Source organism: Lagopus muta (assembly GCF_023343835.1).
Source record: "Lagopus muta isolate bLagMut1 chromosome W unlocalized genomic scaffold, bLagMut1 primary SUPER_W_unloc_1, whole genome shotgun sequence".
Classification (NCBI taxonomy): Eukaryota; Metazoa; Chordata; class Aves; order Galliformes; family Phasianidae; genus Lagopus; species Lagopus muta.
The window spans coordinates 214,206-230,826 of record NW_026040168.1 but is presented as its reverse complement, the minus strand read 5'-3'; the positions used below and the strand labels follow the sequence as shown (position 1 = coordinate 230,826).

Genomic DNA, 16,621 nt, shown 5'->3' with positions numbered 1-16,621 from the left:
TGTTCAGCCTGGAGAAGAGAAGGCTGCGGGGTGACCTCATTGCAGCCTATCAATACCTGAAGGGAACCTACACCCAGGAGGGGAGTAAACTCTTCAAAAGGGCTGACAACAGCAGGACTAGGGGAAATGGATCCAAGTTGAAGGAGGGAAGATTTAGGTTGGATGTTAGGGGGAAGTTCTTCACAAGGAGAGTGGTTAGGCCCTGGAACGGGCTGCCCAGGGAGGATGTGGATGCCCCGTCCTTGGACGTGTTCAAGGCCAGGTTGGATGGGGTCCTGGGCAACCTGATCTGAATGTGTATGTTTGGTGGCCCTGCTAGGCAGGGGGGTTGGAACTACATGATCCTTGGGGTCCCTTCCAACCCGGGTGATTCTGTGATTCTGTGATTCTGTGTGATTTCCCTTCTGTTATTTGATACGAGACTTACAGTGCCTGTAGCTAACCGTCCTACAAGTTAGGGAACAATACTACCTTTTAGTTTTTGTTTCTTTTTCTAATTTTTTGTTCTAATTAAAAAAGAGAAATAGAGAAAGGCAGCGAAATATAAAAGACAGCAGAAGCACAACAATTTCCATCTTAACAATCAAAAAATCTTCTCCATTTGGGAAAGTTTCTGCAAGAGAAATTAATTCTCCACTCCACAAAATCTGCAACTGAAAAGAAAGCAGAAGCGGTGGCAAAACTCTGAGATAGATGAAGAACAGGGTGACAAGCACAGGACAGAAATGATTCACGAAGCGTTTGTTCAGCCTCGGGACAGGGCCACACGACAGATGATATCTGGAAGCTTTCTTCCAACCTTATTACTCTATAATTCTACGCCTGCCGCTTGTCGATGCTGCTGTTACGCGATAAAACCCACACCCTTTCATTTGGAAGCTGGGGGAAGACGGCAAGGCCTCAAACACACGGCACATCCTATATTATCTTTGGGAGATGGAGACCCACCGTTTTAACTTGCAGGACCATTTCCATCAGTAAGACACGCGAGACAGAGATGATATCCCCAAGCTCCATCTTTATTGTGCAAATTCTGCTCAAAACTATTGGTTACCCTCCACAGGCACCCACCAGAACAATTCTATGTCAACGGAGGCTAGAATGATGGGCGACATGTGAAATCCATTCGGTGGCGATCCGTACGCATGCAGCAACTCCTGCGGTGCAAACATCTTAGCCGGGAGGCTGGCCCAACTGACGGCCACCCAGAATACAGAGACGCGTGCGGTAGTCGGAAGGGCCTGAGGGTGGGTATCTCACAGCCATCCGGAATCCATCGGTCAGGCCCAGGTTAGCAGCACACTTCTCGCCAACAATCATCAAACGCCTGTGAAGCTGGAGGGGGAAATAACGTTACGTAACGTAGCGTGCTACAACACAAAGAAGAGCGGAGAGGGCAGGAAGAGAAGGAAGGCGAGCAAAGAACCATCCACAGAACGCGGTGAACTAGTTCTTCGCCATTCAAGCGCTGCTCTTCAAATTACTGCCTTTCTGCAACTGACACATTCCAAGCAAAGTTACAAAGACCAATTATGCACAATGGGGGGAGAAGCAGCTATGGGAACTTGCGATCTTTCTTATCCTTTTTCTTTAACCCCCTCCCTGTACCCAGCAAGACAGTAACAGACTACAAATCGGGCACAGTAGCCAGATTTGTCTCGGGGTTCCAGCCCCCCAATATATCCTCAGGCAACGCATGTCTTTCTGGAATTAAAAATAAAATCAAGGTAGGCTTTGAGAGCCCACGCAAAAGCCATCCAACTTGACTTCTATAGCTGAAAATGAAACATCCAGCACCCCTCAGACAGCTTTCCCCTTCCTCGTCTCCAACCTGCTCAAAATCCCAAGCCCTCTTCTCCGCATTTGAGCAAGTACCACTGTCGGGAAACCGTGAAAACAGGCATCGGGCCATACTTCCAAACAGCACTGCATTTTGCACTACAAGCACGCACCCAGAAATGAGCATCGCTTTCTCTCGCTACCCTTAGTCAAAACGCTCAGCTCCGTCACAAGCTAGAGGCAAAAGACTACGGTGTCGGGAAATCCCAAATAGCCTACTGTGCCTCTTTGCAACATCAAAAGGAAACGAGGCCATGGGACAGCGCCTACTAAATTACATACCACTTACAGGCACCGTTCGGTGTACAGAAAGCTTCCACGGTACTTACACGTGCACCAGAATCTTCTGCTTCGGATAACCTGACAACGGCCTTCTCGCAAGCGGCTAGGAAAAAGCGAAGGACCTTGCGGGGAAAAATCATGGAACGCAAGGCACTGGAGGAAGAGTACACGGTTAAAACGGGGTTGGCTCCGGAGAAAGGCAATAGCTTAAGCAGATCGCAACGCCCCACTGAACTCGGACCCCAAACGCAAGACAACACGGCGATTCTTCCTAAGTGATCTTTGAATTGGCAAAGTCCTCTCCCTTCTATCCACAAAACACATTTTCATAGGCTCCTGCTGCTACGAGCACGGAGCGATTTTAAACCCAAACCAAACCACCTCCATTTGCGCTTATTTCACTCTCTTATTAAGACCCCACTTAACCACTCAGGCGGCAAACGGTGGCTCACCACCCTTCAGTTATGGCCAAATATCGCCTTCCTATCCTACTTTTGACCAAGGCATTTACTAAGAACCTGGGGTTATCCCAACTGAGGCCGGGTTGACTCTCTGTCCTCAAGAACACCGCGTACCGAGGCGAAAGAACGTTCTGGATTAGCGCAGTGAGGCTGGCTCTACGTCAGACACTTCCAAATCGACGCAAAGGTTATCGCCTTGCACACGGGAATACCACCGACCTGTAGGAAACGGTCAACTAATCCCAATGGTCAACTAATTCTAATGGAACTAGCACGACTAGCAGCGCCAAAGGGCTGATAGATATCGCGCACGGCAAGCGCCCGCGACTGCCACCAAGCGCTTCAGCGTCACACGCCCGCCTCTACACACGCGCGCACACCACACGGGGGCGCTGGGAAGCTAGGCGAACCAGGCGGCACCAGCAAGCCAGTACGCCCCACGGCAGCCCCGTAGCACCGAAGGATCGCGGGGTTTTAGAGGAGGCGCGGCAGAAGCGAGCATCAGCGGCCAGAAAGGCCCGTCCGCCCGCCCCGCGGCAACGTCGCCGCTCGCCCCGCCGCACTCGCCGGCAACGCAACGGGCGCTCGTTCTACAGGGTCTACGAGAGCTCTAGGGTTGTGGAGGGGTAGGTAGGAAGGGCAAAGGAAGAATCGCACAATGCAGAGCAAAGCCGCGGCTACCTCCTCGTCCACAACGGCTCATCCTCGCGGATAACGTTGGCGGAGAACTCCTGGCGGGAGAATTTTCCGAAGAGAGCGGCGCCACCGCGCCAAGCGGCCCGTGATCTGACGATACCGCAGTCCATGATGGCGCTCGCTCGCTACAACACTCCCTCAGCCGCGAACCTCCCCCTCTCGGCTCGGCTTTACAAGGCAAGCCAAGGCAAGGCCCGGGCCGGCCCTCGGCAGCGCTCATTGGGTCGACGGAGCGCCGCCGGCTGTTCGAGCGCCTCGGTTGGCTGTCTCGAGTGCCCTTTACGCTTGTCCCCGCCCTGTTGGAGGCTCCGCTCCCGTCAGTCCCGTGCTTATCGGGGCTCAGGGACTTCGCGCGCATCGTGACGAGTAGGGATGCGACCTTGCGGAACAGCCCCTCCGCGAAGGGATGCTATGCCCTCTAAGTTCGGCGCCCCTGCGGCGGCCAAACGAGGCCTGCAGAACAGGCCCCGGGTATTAGGGATTGCTCTTATCGGCTCCTCCTCAAACGCGCTGGGGGCTTTTTGGTGCCGATCCCTCCCGTCAAATGACCGTGTCCATCTTTGCAACAAGGGACAGGCAACTCGGGAAGAGTACAAGGATGTTGCTAGGATACGCAGGGTGAAAATTAAACGGGAAAAAGCCCAGCGAGACCTTAATGTGGCCACCGTTGTTCGAGATGATAAAACCATTGTTCTTACAAAAAATATTAATAGCAAGAGGACAGCCAAGGATGATCTCCCTTCTTTTATTCGACGCGAGCCTTCTGATATTTGCAACTACCCCTCATTCTAGTTACGGACAAATAGTATGCAGTTGTTTTCTTTTTTAAACGTTTTGTTCATACTGAAAAATGAAAAATGGAGAAGGGAAGGCGAATATGAAAGACAGTACAAGCGCAACAACTGCCGTCTTAAAGATCAAAAAATCGTTTCCATTTGGTAAATTATCTTCGAGAGAAATGAATTCTCCACATCACAAAATCCACGACTGAAAAGAAAGCGGAAGCAGCGGCAAAGCTTCGAGATGGGTTAAGAACAGGCTGATGAGCACCGGACAGAAATCATGCAGGTAGCGTTTGCTCGGCCTCGGGACAGGGCCATACGACAGATGATATCTGGAAGCTTTCTTCCAACCTTATTCCTCTATAATTCTACGCCTGCCGCTTGTCGATGCTGCTGTTACGCGATAAAACCCACGCCCTTTCATTTGGAAGCTGGGGGAAGACGGCAAGGCCTCAAACACACGGCACATCGTATATTATCTTTGGGAGATGGAGACCCACCGTTTTAACTTGCAGGACCATTTCCATCAGTAAGACAAGCGAGACAGAGATGATATCCCCAAGCTCCATCTTTATTGTGCAAATGCTGCTCAGATCTTTTCATTACACTCCACAGGCACCCACCAAAATCAATTCTATGTCAACGGTGGCTAGACTGACGGATTTCACATGTTGACCGTTCGGTGGCGATCCGTACGAGTGCAGCAACTCCTGCGGTGCAAACATCTTAGCCGGGAGGCTGGCCCAACTGACAGCCACCCAGAATACAGAGATGCGTGCAGTAGTCGGAAGGGCCTGAGGGGGGGTATCTCACAGCCATCCGGAATCCATCGGTCAGGCCCAGGTTAGCAGCACACTTCTGGCCAACAATCATCAAGCGCCTGTGAAGCTGGAGGAGGAAATAACATTATGTACCGAAGCAGGCTGCAACACAAAAGAGCGGACAAGGCAGAAAGCCTCATAATATCTTCAGGCAACCTAAGTCATTCTGGCAGAAAAGAAAAACTCGACGTAGGCTTTGCGAGCCCACGCAAAAGCCATCCAACTTGACTTCTATAGCTGAAAATGAAACATCCATCACCCCTCAGACAGCTTTCCCCTTCCTCGTCTCCAACCTGCTCAAAACCCCAAGCCCTCTTCTCCGCATTTGAGCAAGTACCACTGTCGGGAAACCGTGAAAACAGGCATCGGGCCATACTTCCGAACAGCACTGCATTTTGCACTACAAGCACGCACCCAGAAATGAGCATCGCTTTCTCTCGCTACCCTTAGTCAAAACGCTCAGCTCCGTCACAAGCTAGAGGCAAAAGACTACGGTGTCGGGAAATCCCAAATAGCCTACTGTGCCTCTTTGCAACATCAAAAGGAAACGAGGCCATGGGACAGCGCCTACTAAATTACATACCACTTACAGGCACCGTTCAGTGTACAGAAAGCTTCCACGGTACTTACACGTGCACCAGAATCTTCTGCTTCGGATAACCTGACACCGGCCTTCTCGCAAGCGGCTAGGAAAAAGCGAAGGACCTTGCGGGGAAAAATCATGGAACGCAAGGCACTGGAGGAAGAGTACACGGTTAAAACGGGGTTGGCTCCGGAGAAAGGCAATAGCTTAAGCAGATTGCAACGCCCCACTGAACTCGGACCCCAAACGCAAGACAACACGGCGATTCTTCCTAAGTGATCTTTGAATTGGCAAAGTCCTCTCCCTTCTATCCACAAAACACGTTTTCACAGGCTCCTGCTGCTACGAGCACGGAGCGATTTTAAACCCAAACCAAACCACCTCCATTTGCGCTTATTTCACTCTCTTATTAAGACCCCACTTAACCACTCAGGCGGCAAACGGTGGCTCACCATCCTTCAGTTATGGCCAAATATCGCCTTCCTATCCTACTTTTGACCAAGGCATTTACTAAGAACCTGGGGTTATCCCGACTGAGGCCGGGTTGACTCTCTGTCCTCAAGAACACCGCGTACTCAGGCAAAAGAACGTTCTGGATTAGCGCGGTGAGGCTGGCTCTAAGTCAGACACTGCCAAATCGACGCAAAGGTTATCGCCTTGCACACGGGAATACCACCGACCTGTAGGAAACGGTCAACTAATTCCAATGGTCAACTAATTCTAATGGAACTAGCACGACTAGCAGCGCCAAAGGGCTGATAGATATCGCGCGCGGCAAGCGCCCGCGACTGCCACCAAGCGCTTCAGCGTCACACGCCCGCCTCTACACACGCGCGCACACCACACGGGGGCGCTGGGAAGCTAGGCGAGCCAGGCGGCACCAGCAAGCCAGTACGCGCCACGGCAGCCCCGTGGCACCGAAGGAGCGCCGGGTTTTAGAGGAGGCGCGGCAGTAGCGAGCATCAGCGGCCAGAAAGACCCGTCCGCCCGCCCCGCGGCAACGTCGCCGCTCGCCCCGCCGCACTCGCCGGCACCGCAACGGGCGCTCGTTCCAGAGGGCCTGCGAGAGCGCTATGGTGGGGGAGGGGTTGGAAGGCACAGGAAGGGAAGAATCGCACAACGCACGGCAAAGCCGCGGCTACCTCCTCGTCCACAACGGCTCATCCTCGCGGATAACGATGGCGGAGAACTCCTGGCGGGAGAATTTTCCGAAGAGAGCGGCGCCACCGCGCCAAGCGGCCCGTGACCTGACGATACCGCAGTCCATGATGGCGCGTGCTCGCTACAACACTCCCTCAGCCGCGAACCTCCCCCTCTCGGCTCGGCTTGACAAGGCAAGCCAAGGCAAGGCCCGGCCCGGCCCTCGGCGGCGCTCATTGGGCCGACGGAGCGCCGCCGGCCGTTCGAGCGCCTCGGTTGGCTGTCTCGCGTGCCCTTTACGCTTGTCCCCGCCCTGTTGGCGGCTCCGCTCCCGTCGGCCCGGTGCTTATCGGGGCTCAGGGATTTTGCGCGCGCCTCCGGGCGCGCGGGGATGCGACGTGGGGGAGCGGGAGGGCGCCTCCGCGAAGGGAAGCTGTGCCCTCTAAGTTCGGCGCCCCTGCGGCGTGGAAACGAGGCCTGCAGAACAGGCCCCGGGTATTAGGGATTGCCCTTATCGGCTCCTCCTCAAACGCGCTGTGGGCTTTTTGGTGCCGATCCCTCCCGTCGAATGACCGCGTATTGGCCGGGCAGGCCAGGAGTGTGCCATCTTCGCAAGAAGGGACAGGCAACTCCGGAAGTGCAAGGATGTTGCTAGAATACGCAGGGAGAAAATTAGACGGGCAAAAGCCCAGCGAGACCTTCATGTGGCCACCATTGTTAGGGACGATTAAAACATTGTTTTTACGAACATATCAATAGCAAGAGGAAAGCCAAGGATGATTTCTATTCTCTTCTTCGATGTGAGCCTTCCGTTATCTGTAGCTATTCCTCCTTCTAGTTACAGAAAAATACTATGCTGTTGTTTTCTTCTTTGAATGTTTTGTTCATATTGAAAAAGAAAAACAGAGAAAGGAAACCTAATATCAAAGACAGCAGAAGCGCAACAACTGCTGTATTAACGATCAAAAAATCTTCTCAATTTGGGAAAGTTTCTACAAAAGAAATGAATTCTCCACATCACAAAATCCGTGACTGAAAAGAAAGCAGAAGTAGTGGCAAAACTTTGAAATAGATGAAGAACAGGCTGAAGAGCACAGGACGGAAATGAGTCAGGCACAATTTACTCGGCCTCGGGACAGGGCCATACGACAGATGATATCTGGAAGCTTGCTTCCAACCTTATTACTCTATAATTCTACGCCTGCCGCTTGTCGATGCTGCTGTTACGCTATAAAACCCACGCCCGTTCATTTGGAAGCTGGGGGAAGATGACAAGGCCTCAAACACACAGCACATCCTATATTATCTTTGGGAGACGGAGACCCACCGTTTTAACTTGCAGGACCATTTCCATCAGTAAGACACGCGAGACAGAGATGATATCCCCAAGTTCCATCTTTATTGGGCAAATGCTGCTCAGATCTTTTCATTACACTCCACAGGCACCCACCAAAATCAATTCTATGTCAACGGTGGCTAGACTGACGGATTTCACATGTTGCCCGTTCGGTGGCGATCCGTACGAGTGCAGCAACTCCTGCGGTGCAAACATCTTAGCCGGGAGGCAGGCCCAACTGACGGCCACCCAGAATACAGAGACGCGTGCGGTAGACGGAAGGGCCTGAAGGGGGGTATCTCACAGCCATCCGGAATCCATCGGTCAGGCCCAGGTTAGCAGCACACTTCTCGCCAACAATCATCAAACGCCTGTGAAGCTGGAGGGGGAAATAACTTTACGTAACGTAGCGTGCTACAACACAAAGAAGAGCGGAGAGGGCAGGAAGCGAAGGAAGGCGAGCAAAGAACCATCCACAGAACGCGGTGAACTAGTTCTTCGCCATTCAAGCGCTGCTCTTCAAATTACCGCCTTTCTGCAACTGACACATTTCAAGCAAAGTTGCAAAGACCAATTATGCACAATGGGGGAAGGGGCAGCTATGGGAACTTGCCATCTTTCTTCTCTTCTTTCTTTAACTACCTCCCCACCCCCAGCTAGACAGTAACGGACTACAAATCAGGCACAGTAGCCAGATTTGTCTCGGGGTTCCAGCCTCCCATTATATCTTCGGGCAACGTAAGTCATTCTGGCAGAAAAGAAAAACTCGATGTAGGCTTTGCGAGCCCACACAAAAGCCATCCAACTTTACTTCTATAGCTGAAAATGAAACATCCAGCACCCCTCAGACAGCTTTCCCCTTCCTCGCCTCCGACCTGCTCAAAACCCCAAGCCCTCTTCTCCGCATTTGAGCAAGTACCACTGTCGGGAAACCCTGAAAACAGGCATCGGGCCATACTTCCAAACAGCACTGCATTTTGCACTACAAGCACGCACCCAGAAATGAGCATCGCTTTCTCTCGCAACCCTTAGTCAAAACGCTCAGCTCCGTCACAAGCTAGAGGCAAAAGACTACGGTGTTGGGAAACCCCAAATAGCCTACTGTGCCTCTTTGCAACATCAAGAGGAAACCAGGCCACGAGACAGCGCCTACTAAATTACGTACCACTTACAGGCACCGTTCGGTGTACAGAAAGCTTCCACGGTACTCACAGATGTGCCAGAATCTTCTGCTTCGGACAACCTCACAACGGCCTTGTCGCGAGCGGCTAGGAAAAAGCATAGGAGCTTGCGTTGAAACATCACGGAACGCAAGGCACTGGAGGAAGAAGAGTACACGGTTAAAACGGGGTTGACTCCGGAGAAAGGCAATAGCTTAAGCAGATCGCTACGCCCCACTGAACTCGTACCCCAAACGCAAGACAACACGGCGATTCTTCCTAAGTGATCTTTGAATTGGCAAAGTCCTCTCCCTTCTATCCACAAAACACATTTTCACAGGCTCCTGCTGCTACGAGCATGGAGCGATTTTAAATCCAAAGAAAAACACCTCCATTTGCGCTTATTTCACTCTCTTATTAAGACCCCGCTTAACCACTCAGGTGGCAAACGGTGGCTCACCATCCTTCAGTTATGGCCAAATATCGCCTTCCTATCCTACTTTTGACCAAGGCATTTACTAAGAACCTGGGGTTATCCCGACTGAGGCCGGGTTGACTCTCTGTCCTCAAGAACACCGCGTACTCAGGCAAAAGAACGTTCCGGATTAGCGCGGTGAGGCTGGCTCTAAGTCAGACACTTCCAAATCGACGCAAAGGTTATCGCCTTGCACACGGGAATACCACCGACCTGTAGGAAACGGTCAACTAATTCCAATGGTCAACTAATTCTAATGGAACTAGCACGACTAGCAGCGCCAAAGGGCTGATAGATAACGCGCGCGGCAAGCGCCCGCGACTGCCACCAAGCCGTTTCAGCGTCATACGCCCGCCTCTACACACGCGCGCACACCACACGGGGGCGCTGGGAAGCTAGGCGAGCCAGGCGGCACCAGCAAGCCAGTACGCGCCACGGCAGCCCCGTGGCACCGAAGGAGCGCCGGGTTTTAGAGGAGGCGCGGCAGTAGCGAGCATCAGCGGCCAGAAAGACCCGTCCGCCCGCCCCGCGGCAACGTCGCCGCTCGCCCCGCCGCACTCGCCGGCACCGCAACGGGCGCTCGTTCCAGAGGGCCTGCGAGAGCGCAAGGGTGTGGGAAGGGTAGGAAGGCACAGCAAGGGAAGAATGGGACAACGCACGGCAAAGCCGCGGCTACCTCCTCGTCCATAACGGCTCCTCTTCGCGGATAACGTTGGCGGAGAACTCCTGGCGAGAGAATTTTCCGAAGAGTGCGGCACCACCACGCCAGGTGGCCGGCGACATAACGATGCCCACGGCCATGACGGCGCGATCGCTACAATACTCCCTCAGCCGTGAACCGGCTAGACTCAGCTCGGCGCGCCCCGTCCCGCCCATCCCCGCCTCTCGGCGGCGCTCATTGGGTCGACAGAGCGCCGCCGGCCGTTCGAGCGCCTCGGTTGGCTGTCTCGCGTGCCCTTTACGCTTGTCCCCGCCCTGTTGGCGGCTCCGCTCCCGTCGGCCCGGTGCTTATCGGGGCTCAGGGACTTTGCGCGCGCCTCCGGGCGCGCGGGGATGCGACGTGGGGGAGCGGGAGGGCGCCTCCGCGAAGGGAAGCTGTGCCCTCTAAGTGCGGCGCCCCTGCGGCGGGGAAACGAGGCCTGCAGAACAGGCCCCGGGTATTAGGGATTGCCCTTATCTGCTCCTCCTCAAACGCGCTGGGGGCTTTTTGGTTCCGATCCCTCCCGTCGAACGACCGCGTATTCGCCGGGCAGGCCAGGAGTGTGCCATCTTCGCAGGAAGGGACAGGCAACTCGGGAAGAGTGCAAGGATGTTGCTAGAATACGCAGGGAGAAAATTAGACGGGCAAAAGCCCAGCGAGACCTTAATGTGGCCACCATTGCTCGAGACGATTAAAACATAGTTTTTATGAACATATTAATAGCAAGAGGAGGGCCAAGGAGAATCTCCCTGCTTTATTCCATGCGACCCTTATGGTGCCTGTAGCTAACCCTCCTTTAATTTACAGAACAATACTACCTTGGTTTTTTTTGTTTTTTTTCTTAATGTTCCGTTCATATTAAAAAAGAAATATGCAGAAGGGCAGCCGAATATCAAAGACAGCAGAAGCGCAACATTGCTGTCTGTCATGGTTTTATGATTTTTGGTTATCAGCATTCCACACCATAACATCATGTAATGCACTGGTGGTTTGATGGCTGATCCTCAAGTTCCGGATGCTTTTCCGGAGGAGAAGAACTACATTTCCCCAGGGGGCTTTGCATTCAGCAAGGATATATATGTCCTGGCAAGGTCACCTGATGCTCTCTTCTTCACCTGCTCTTCTTCGCCTGTGCTTCTCCATCTGCTCTTCTTGATATGCCTTTCTTCATTGGCTCAAATGGACTGCGCTTCTTACCGCAGCATTGTGGTGAGGCCTATCCACCTTTTAGACACACTCTTTCTCTCTGATTAGATTTTGCTGACACTGTATTTAGTAAATTAGTTTTTTTCACCTCAGATCATTGCAGGTGTTTTAAATTATTTTGGGGTCCCCTGTTTCTCTTTTCCGGAGGCGCGGATACACTGATCCCTCTGCCCTGCTACTCATGGATCTGGGACGAACCAGCCTGTAAACTGTTGACACGGTCTAAAGAATCACAAAGTCTTTTCCAATTTGGAAAGTTTCTGTGGGAGAAATTAATTATCCACAGCGCAAAATGTGTGACTGGAAAGAAAGCGGAAGCAGTGGCAAAGCTTCGAGATGGGTTAAGAACAGGCTGACGAGCACCGGACAGAAATCATGCAGGTACAGTTTGCTCGGCCTCGGGACAGGGCCATATGACAGATGATATCTGGAAGCTTTCTTCCAACCTTATTCCTCTATAATTCTACGCCTGCCGCTTGTCGATGCTGCTGTTACGCGATAAAACCCACACCCTTTCATTTGGAAGCTGGGGGAAGACGGCAAGGCCTCAAACACACGGCACATCCTATATTATCTTTGGGAGACGGAGACCCACCGTTTTAACTTGCAGGACCATTTCCATCAGTAAGACACGCGAGACAGAGATGATATCCCCAAGCTCCATCTTTATTGTGCAAATGCTGCTCAAAACTATCGGTTACCCTATACAGGCACACACCAAAATCAATTCTATGTCAACGGAGGCTAGACTGACGGGCGACACGTGAAATCCATTCGGTGGCGATCCGTACGCGTGCAGCAACTCCTGCGGTGCAAACGTCTTCCCCGGGAGGCTGGCCCAACTGACGGCCACCCAGAATACAGAGACGCGTGCGGTAGACGGAAGGGCCTGAAGGGGGGTATCTCACAGCCATCCGGAATCCATCGGTCAGGCCCAGGTTAGCAGCACACTTCTCGCCAACAATCATCAAACGCCTGTGAAGCTGGAGGGGGAAATAACTTTACGTAACGTAGCGTGCTACAACACAAAGAAGAGCGGAGAGGGCAGGAAGCGAAGGAAGGCGAGCAAAGAACCATCCACAGAACGCGGTGAACTATTTCTTTGCCATTCAAGCGCTGCTCTTCAAATTACTGCCTTTCTGCAACTGACACATTTCAAGCAAAGTTGCAAAGACCGATTATGCACAATGGCGGGAGGGGCAGCTATGGAAACTTGCCATCGTTTCTTTTCCTTGTTTTCTTTTTTTTAACCCCCTCCCCACCCCCAGCTAGACAGTAACGGACTACAAATCAGGTCCAGTAGCCAGATTTGTCTCGGGGTTCCAGCCTCCCATAATATCTTCGGGCAACCTAAGTCATTCTGGCAGAAAAGAAAAACTGGATGTAGGCTTTGCGAGCCCATGCAAAAGCCATCCAACTTGACTTCTATAGCTGAAAATGAAACATCCAGCACCCCTCAGACAGCTTTCCCCTTCCTCGTCTCCGACCTGCTCAAAACCCCAAGCCCTCTTCTCCGCATTTGAGCAAGTACCACTGTCGGGAAACTGTGAAAACAGGCATCGGGCCATACTTCCGAACAGCACGGCATTTTGCACTACAAGCACGCACCCAGAAATGAGCATCGCTTTCTCTCGCTACCCTTAGTCAAAACGCTCAGCTCCGTCACAAGCTAGAGGCAAAAGACTACGGTGTTGGGAAACCCCAAATAGCCTACTGTGCCTCTTTGCAACATCAAGAGGAAACCAGGCCACGGGACAGCGCCTACTAAATTACGCACCACTTACAGGCACCGTTCGGTGTACAGAAAGCTTCCACGGTCTTTACAGGTGCGCCAGAATCTTCTGCTTCGGACAACCTCACAACGGCCTTGTCGCGAGCGGCTAGGAAAAAGTATAGGAGCTTGCGTTGAAACATCACGGAACGCAAGGCACTGGAGGAAGAAGAGTACACGGTTAAAACGGGGTTGGCTCCGGAGAAAGGCAATAGCTTAAGCAGATCGCTACGCCCCACTGAACTCGTACCCCAAACGCAAGACAACACGGCGATTCTTCCTAAGTGATCGTTGGATTGGCAAAGTCTTCTCCCTTCTATCCACAAAACACATTTTCACAGGCTCCTGCTGCTACGAGCATGGAGCGATTTTAAATCCAAAGAAAAACACCTCCATTTGCGCTTATTTCACTCTCTTATTAAGACCCCGCTTAACCACTCAGGCGGCAAACGGTGGCTCACCATCCTTCAGTTATGGCCAAATATCGCCTTCCTATCCTACTTTTGACCAAGGCATTTACTAAGAACCTGGGGTTATCCCGACTGAGGCCGGGTTGACTCTCTGTCCTCAAGAACACCGCGTACTCAGGCAAAAGAACGTTCTGGATTAGCGCGGTGAGGCTGGCTCTACGTCAGACACTTCCAACTCTCTGTCCTCAAGAACACCGCGTACTCAGGCAAAAGAACGTTCTGGATTAGCGCAGTGAGGCTGGCTCTACGTCAGACACTTCCAAATCGACGCAAAGGTTATCGCCTTGCACACGGGAATACCACCGACCTGTAGGAAACGGTCAACTAATTCCAATGGTCAACTAATTCTAATGGAACTAGCACGACTAGCAGCGCCAAAGGGCTGATAGATATCGCGCGCGGCAAGCGCCCGCGACTGCCACCAAGCCGTTTCAGCGTCATACGCCCGCCTCTACACACGCGCGCACACCACACGGGGGCGCTGGGAAGCTAGGCGAGCCAGGCGGCACCAGCAAGCCAGTACGCGCCACGGCAGCCCCGTGGCACCGAAGGATCGCCGGGTTTTAGAGGAGGCGCGGCAGTAGCGAGCATCAGCGGCCAGAAAGACCCGTCCGCCCGCCCCGCGGCAACGTCGCCGCTCGCCCCGCCGCACTCGCCGGCACCGCAACGGGCGCTCGTTCCAGAGGGCCTGCGAGAGCGCAAGGGTGTGGGAAGGGTAGGAAGGCACAGCAAGGGAAGAATGGGACAACGCACGGCAAAGCCGCGGCTACCTCCTCGTCCATAACGGCTCCTCTTCGCGGATAACGTTGGCGGAGAACTCCTGGCGAGAGAATTTTCCGAAGAGTGCGGCACCACCACGCCAGGTGGCCGGCGACATAACGATGCCCACGGCCATGACGGCGCGATCGCTACAACACTCCCTCAGCCGTGAACCGGCTAGACTCAGCTCGGCGCGCCCCGTCCCGCCCATCCCCGCCTCTCGGCGGCGCTCATTGGGTCGACAGAGCGCCGCCGGCCGTTCGAGCGCCTCGGTTGGCTGTCTCGCGTGCCCTTTACGCTTGTCCCCGCTCTGTTGGCGGCTCCGCTCCCGTCGGCCCGGTGCTTATCGGGGCTCAGGGACTTTGCGCGCGCCTCCGGGCGCGCGGGGATGCGACGTGGGGGAGCGGGAGGGCGCCTCCGCGAAGGGAAGCTGTGCCCTCTAAGTGCGGCGCCCCTGCGGCGGCCAAACGAGGCCTGCAGAACAGGCCCCTGGTATTAGGGATTGTTGGTAATATCCAAATAATTTTTGTCAGGACGGTATTGATTTGCGGAATCAAACTCTCTAACCCATGTTAGGTTAAAAGAGCAGATACGTCTTTATTTCAGCTTTACGCCACAAGCCGGTTTCAAGCGGGATTGCTCCTTCTAGCTTACATGCCAGAGAGTGGTGTCTCAGTACATTTATTAGCCACTCATGCATATTCAGTAGTATTAATCAAAATTCATTGACATATTCATGACTTTTTCGGAATATCATTTACATACTGTCCCTTCTTTCCAGTGCATGCACAGTAGCTTCCATTCGATGAAGGCTCAACGTCTTCCTCCCCATTCAGTGGTGATTTGGGATGAAGTCAGTTGTCTACCTTGCCACATCCTTCCGACCTTTTTCCCGCTCTGGGCTCTTCTCTTGCCCTGCATGCCTCAGCAATTTCCTATTCTCCTTATCTACCCTTTTTTCGTTGCTCTCTTAGGGGCCCCTCTTCCTCTGTCTGAGGAGGGCTCCCTTTTTAGAATATGCCTGGGCTGACAAAACGGTTAGACTAAGCAATAAATTTCCCTTGAGTTAGCAAAAGTTTAAACTAAGCGACGCTATTTGCGACCTCTTTTGAGTTATTGTAACCAGGCGATGTTATGGACCCCTTACATCTTGTATTTTTACATCTTGTATTCTTTAGCTTACCCTCTCAATTCCCCCCTTTTCATTGCTAGTAGCAAATTCTTTTGCTAAATTGCCCCATTTTGGAAAAGGGAAGACTTAAAATATCTTCCACTTTCCACTTTCTGCCTTAGTTCATGCATTTAAACCTGGCATGGATGTGTTTCCTGTATCTCCTTTAGTCCCTCCATAACTTGGTTAGTCTCTATTTTGTCATGAGCTTCCTATTTATTGATTTTGAGTGGTCTGAAAGATTAAAGCAACACATCCTACTAAGATCCTCACAACCGTATCTCTCCATTTAATTAGTCCAGATCCCTTACCTCAATTCCTTTAACCTGTATACTATCGGGAGAAAATAAAGATATTCCTGCTTGGACTGGCAAAAGACCCTCAGAGGTATAAACTAGTTGAAGACTGTAACTTTTCATGCCAGATAGACCCTCTTGACATGATCACGAGAAGTCTAGCTTGTACACCTGGCATGGGTGTCAGCAGATACTGTAAAGACCATTGGCAAGCCCTGCCAAAACTGAGGTGGCTTGGTGGAGGTGAGTGGAAAGGAAGCATGGGTTCATGTGTGACAAAGGAGAAGACGGCGGATTGCCAATTGACAGAAGAACCCATCAATTATACATGGAACCCGCTTTACATTCCCCTGACTGGGAGCAGACAGAGGAGACGAACTGCGCAGAAGGAGGTGAGCACCAGCATCAAGCTGCATCTCATGCAGGAATGGTTCCATGGCAAGCTGGGGGCAGGACGCGGTGGGCGGCACATTGCTGAGCGGCTGCTGACAGAGTTCTGTGCCAAGACAGAGGCCCCTGATGGCTCCTTCCTGGTCAGGGAAAGCGAGACTTATGTTGGGGACTACGTTTTATCCTTCTGGCACAGTGAGAAGGTACGGCATTGCCGCATATATTGGCAACAGGATGCTAACAGTCAGAAGTTCTTTTTAACTGACACCCAAGTATTTGACAG

At 52.6% G+C, this 16,621-nt stretch overlaps 3 protein-coding genes across 4 annotated transcripts; all 3 read right to left on the bottom strand.

The window, feature by feature from the left end:
* Positions 1-998: 998 nt before the first annotated feature.
* On the bottom strand, positions 999-3,388 carry LOC125687586 (adenosine 5'-monophosphoramidase HINT1-like). The gene is made up of 3 exons (XM_048932783.1): positions 3,264-3,388; positions 2,169-2,274; positions 999-1,335 (listed from the first exon to the last, which is right to left on the bottom strand). Exons 1-3 carry the CDS (start codon positions 3,386-3,388, stop codon positions 1,174-1,176), a joined length of 393 nt encoding a protein of 130 aa, XP_048788740.1. The 3' UTR covers positions 999-1,173.
* A 1,222-nt stretch (positions 3,389-4,610) lies between these two features.
* On the bottom strand, positions 4,611-6,828 carry LOC125687584 (adenosine 5'-monophosphoramidase HINT1-like). The gene is made up of 3 exons (XM_048932782.1): positions 6,607-6,828; positions 5,512-5,617; positions 4,611-4,948 (listed from the first exon to the last, which is right to left on the bottom strand). Exons 1-3 carry the CDS (start codon positions 6,729-6,731, stop codon positions 4,787-4,789), a joined length of 393 nt encoding a protein of 130 aa, XP_048788739.1. The 5' UTR covers positions 6,732-6,828; the 3' UTR covers positions 4,611-4,786.
* Positions 6,829-6,952: 124 nt separating this feature from the next.
* LOC125687575 (adenosine 5'-monophosphoramidase HINT1-like) lies at positions 6,953-12,216 on the bottom strand. Of its 2 annotated transcripts, none has more exons than XM_048932769.1 (3): positions 10,252-12,168; positions 9,153-9,258; positions 6,953-8,319 (listed from the first exon to the last, which is right to left on the bottom strand). In XM_048932769.1, the coding sequence occupies exons 1-3, from the start codon at positions 10,449-10,451 to the stop codon at positions 8,158-8,160; spliced, it is 468 nt and encodes a 155-aa protein (XP_048788726.1). In that variant the 5' UTR covers positions 10,452-12,168; the 3' UTR covers positions 6,953-8,157. The 2 variants fall into 2 exon arrangements, with proteins under 2 accessions (XP_048788726.1, XP_048788727.1); XM_048932770.1 differs by having other exon boundaries at positions 8,203-8,481; positions 9,106-9,258; positions 10,252-12,216.
* Between the last annotated feature and the right edge of the window lie 4,405 nt (positions 12,217-16,621).

Bases quoted from the DNA above. Each gene is read 5' to 3' on its own strand.
- LOC125687586 (XM_048932783.1), bottom strand. From the start codon at position 3,388: ATGGACTGCGGTATCGTCAGATCACGGGCCGCTTGGCGCGGTGGCGCC. The intron at 2,275-3,263 runs GTAGCCGCGGCT...CTCTTCCTCCAG, and splicing joins GAGCCGTTGTGGACGAGGAG to TGCCTTGCGTTCCATGATTT. The intron at 1,336-2,168 runs GTAAGTACCGTG...TTCCCCCTCCAG, and splicing joins CAGAAGATTCTGGTGCACGT to CTTCACAGGCGTTTGATGAT.
- LOC125687584 (XM_048932782.1), bottom strand. From the start codon at position 6,731: ATGGACTGCGGTATCGTCAGGTCACGGGCCGCTTGGCGCGGTGGCGCC. The intron at 5,618-6,606 runs GTAGCCGCGGCT...CTCTTCCTCCAG, and splicing joins GAGCCGTTGTGGACGAGGAG to TGCCTTGCGTTCCATGATTT. The intron at 4,949-5,511 runs GTAAGTACCGTG...TTCCTCCTCCAG, and splicing joins CAGAAGATTCTGGTGCACGT to CTTCACAGGCGCTTGATGAT.
- LOC125687575 (XM_048932769.1), bottom strand. From the start codon at position 10,451: ATGGGCGGGACGGGGCGCGCCGAGCTGAGTCTAGCCGGTTCACGGCTG. The intron at 9,259-10,251 runs GTAGCCGCGGCT...TTCTTCCTCCAG, and splicing joins GAGCCGTTATGGACGAGGAG to TGCCTTGCGTTCCGTGATGT. The intron at 8,320-9,152 runs GTGAGTACCGTG...TTCCCCCTCCAG, and splicing joins CAGAAGATTCTGGCACATCT to CTTCACAGGCGTTTGATGAT.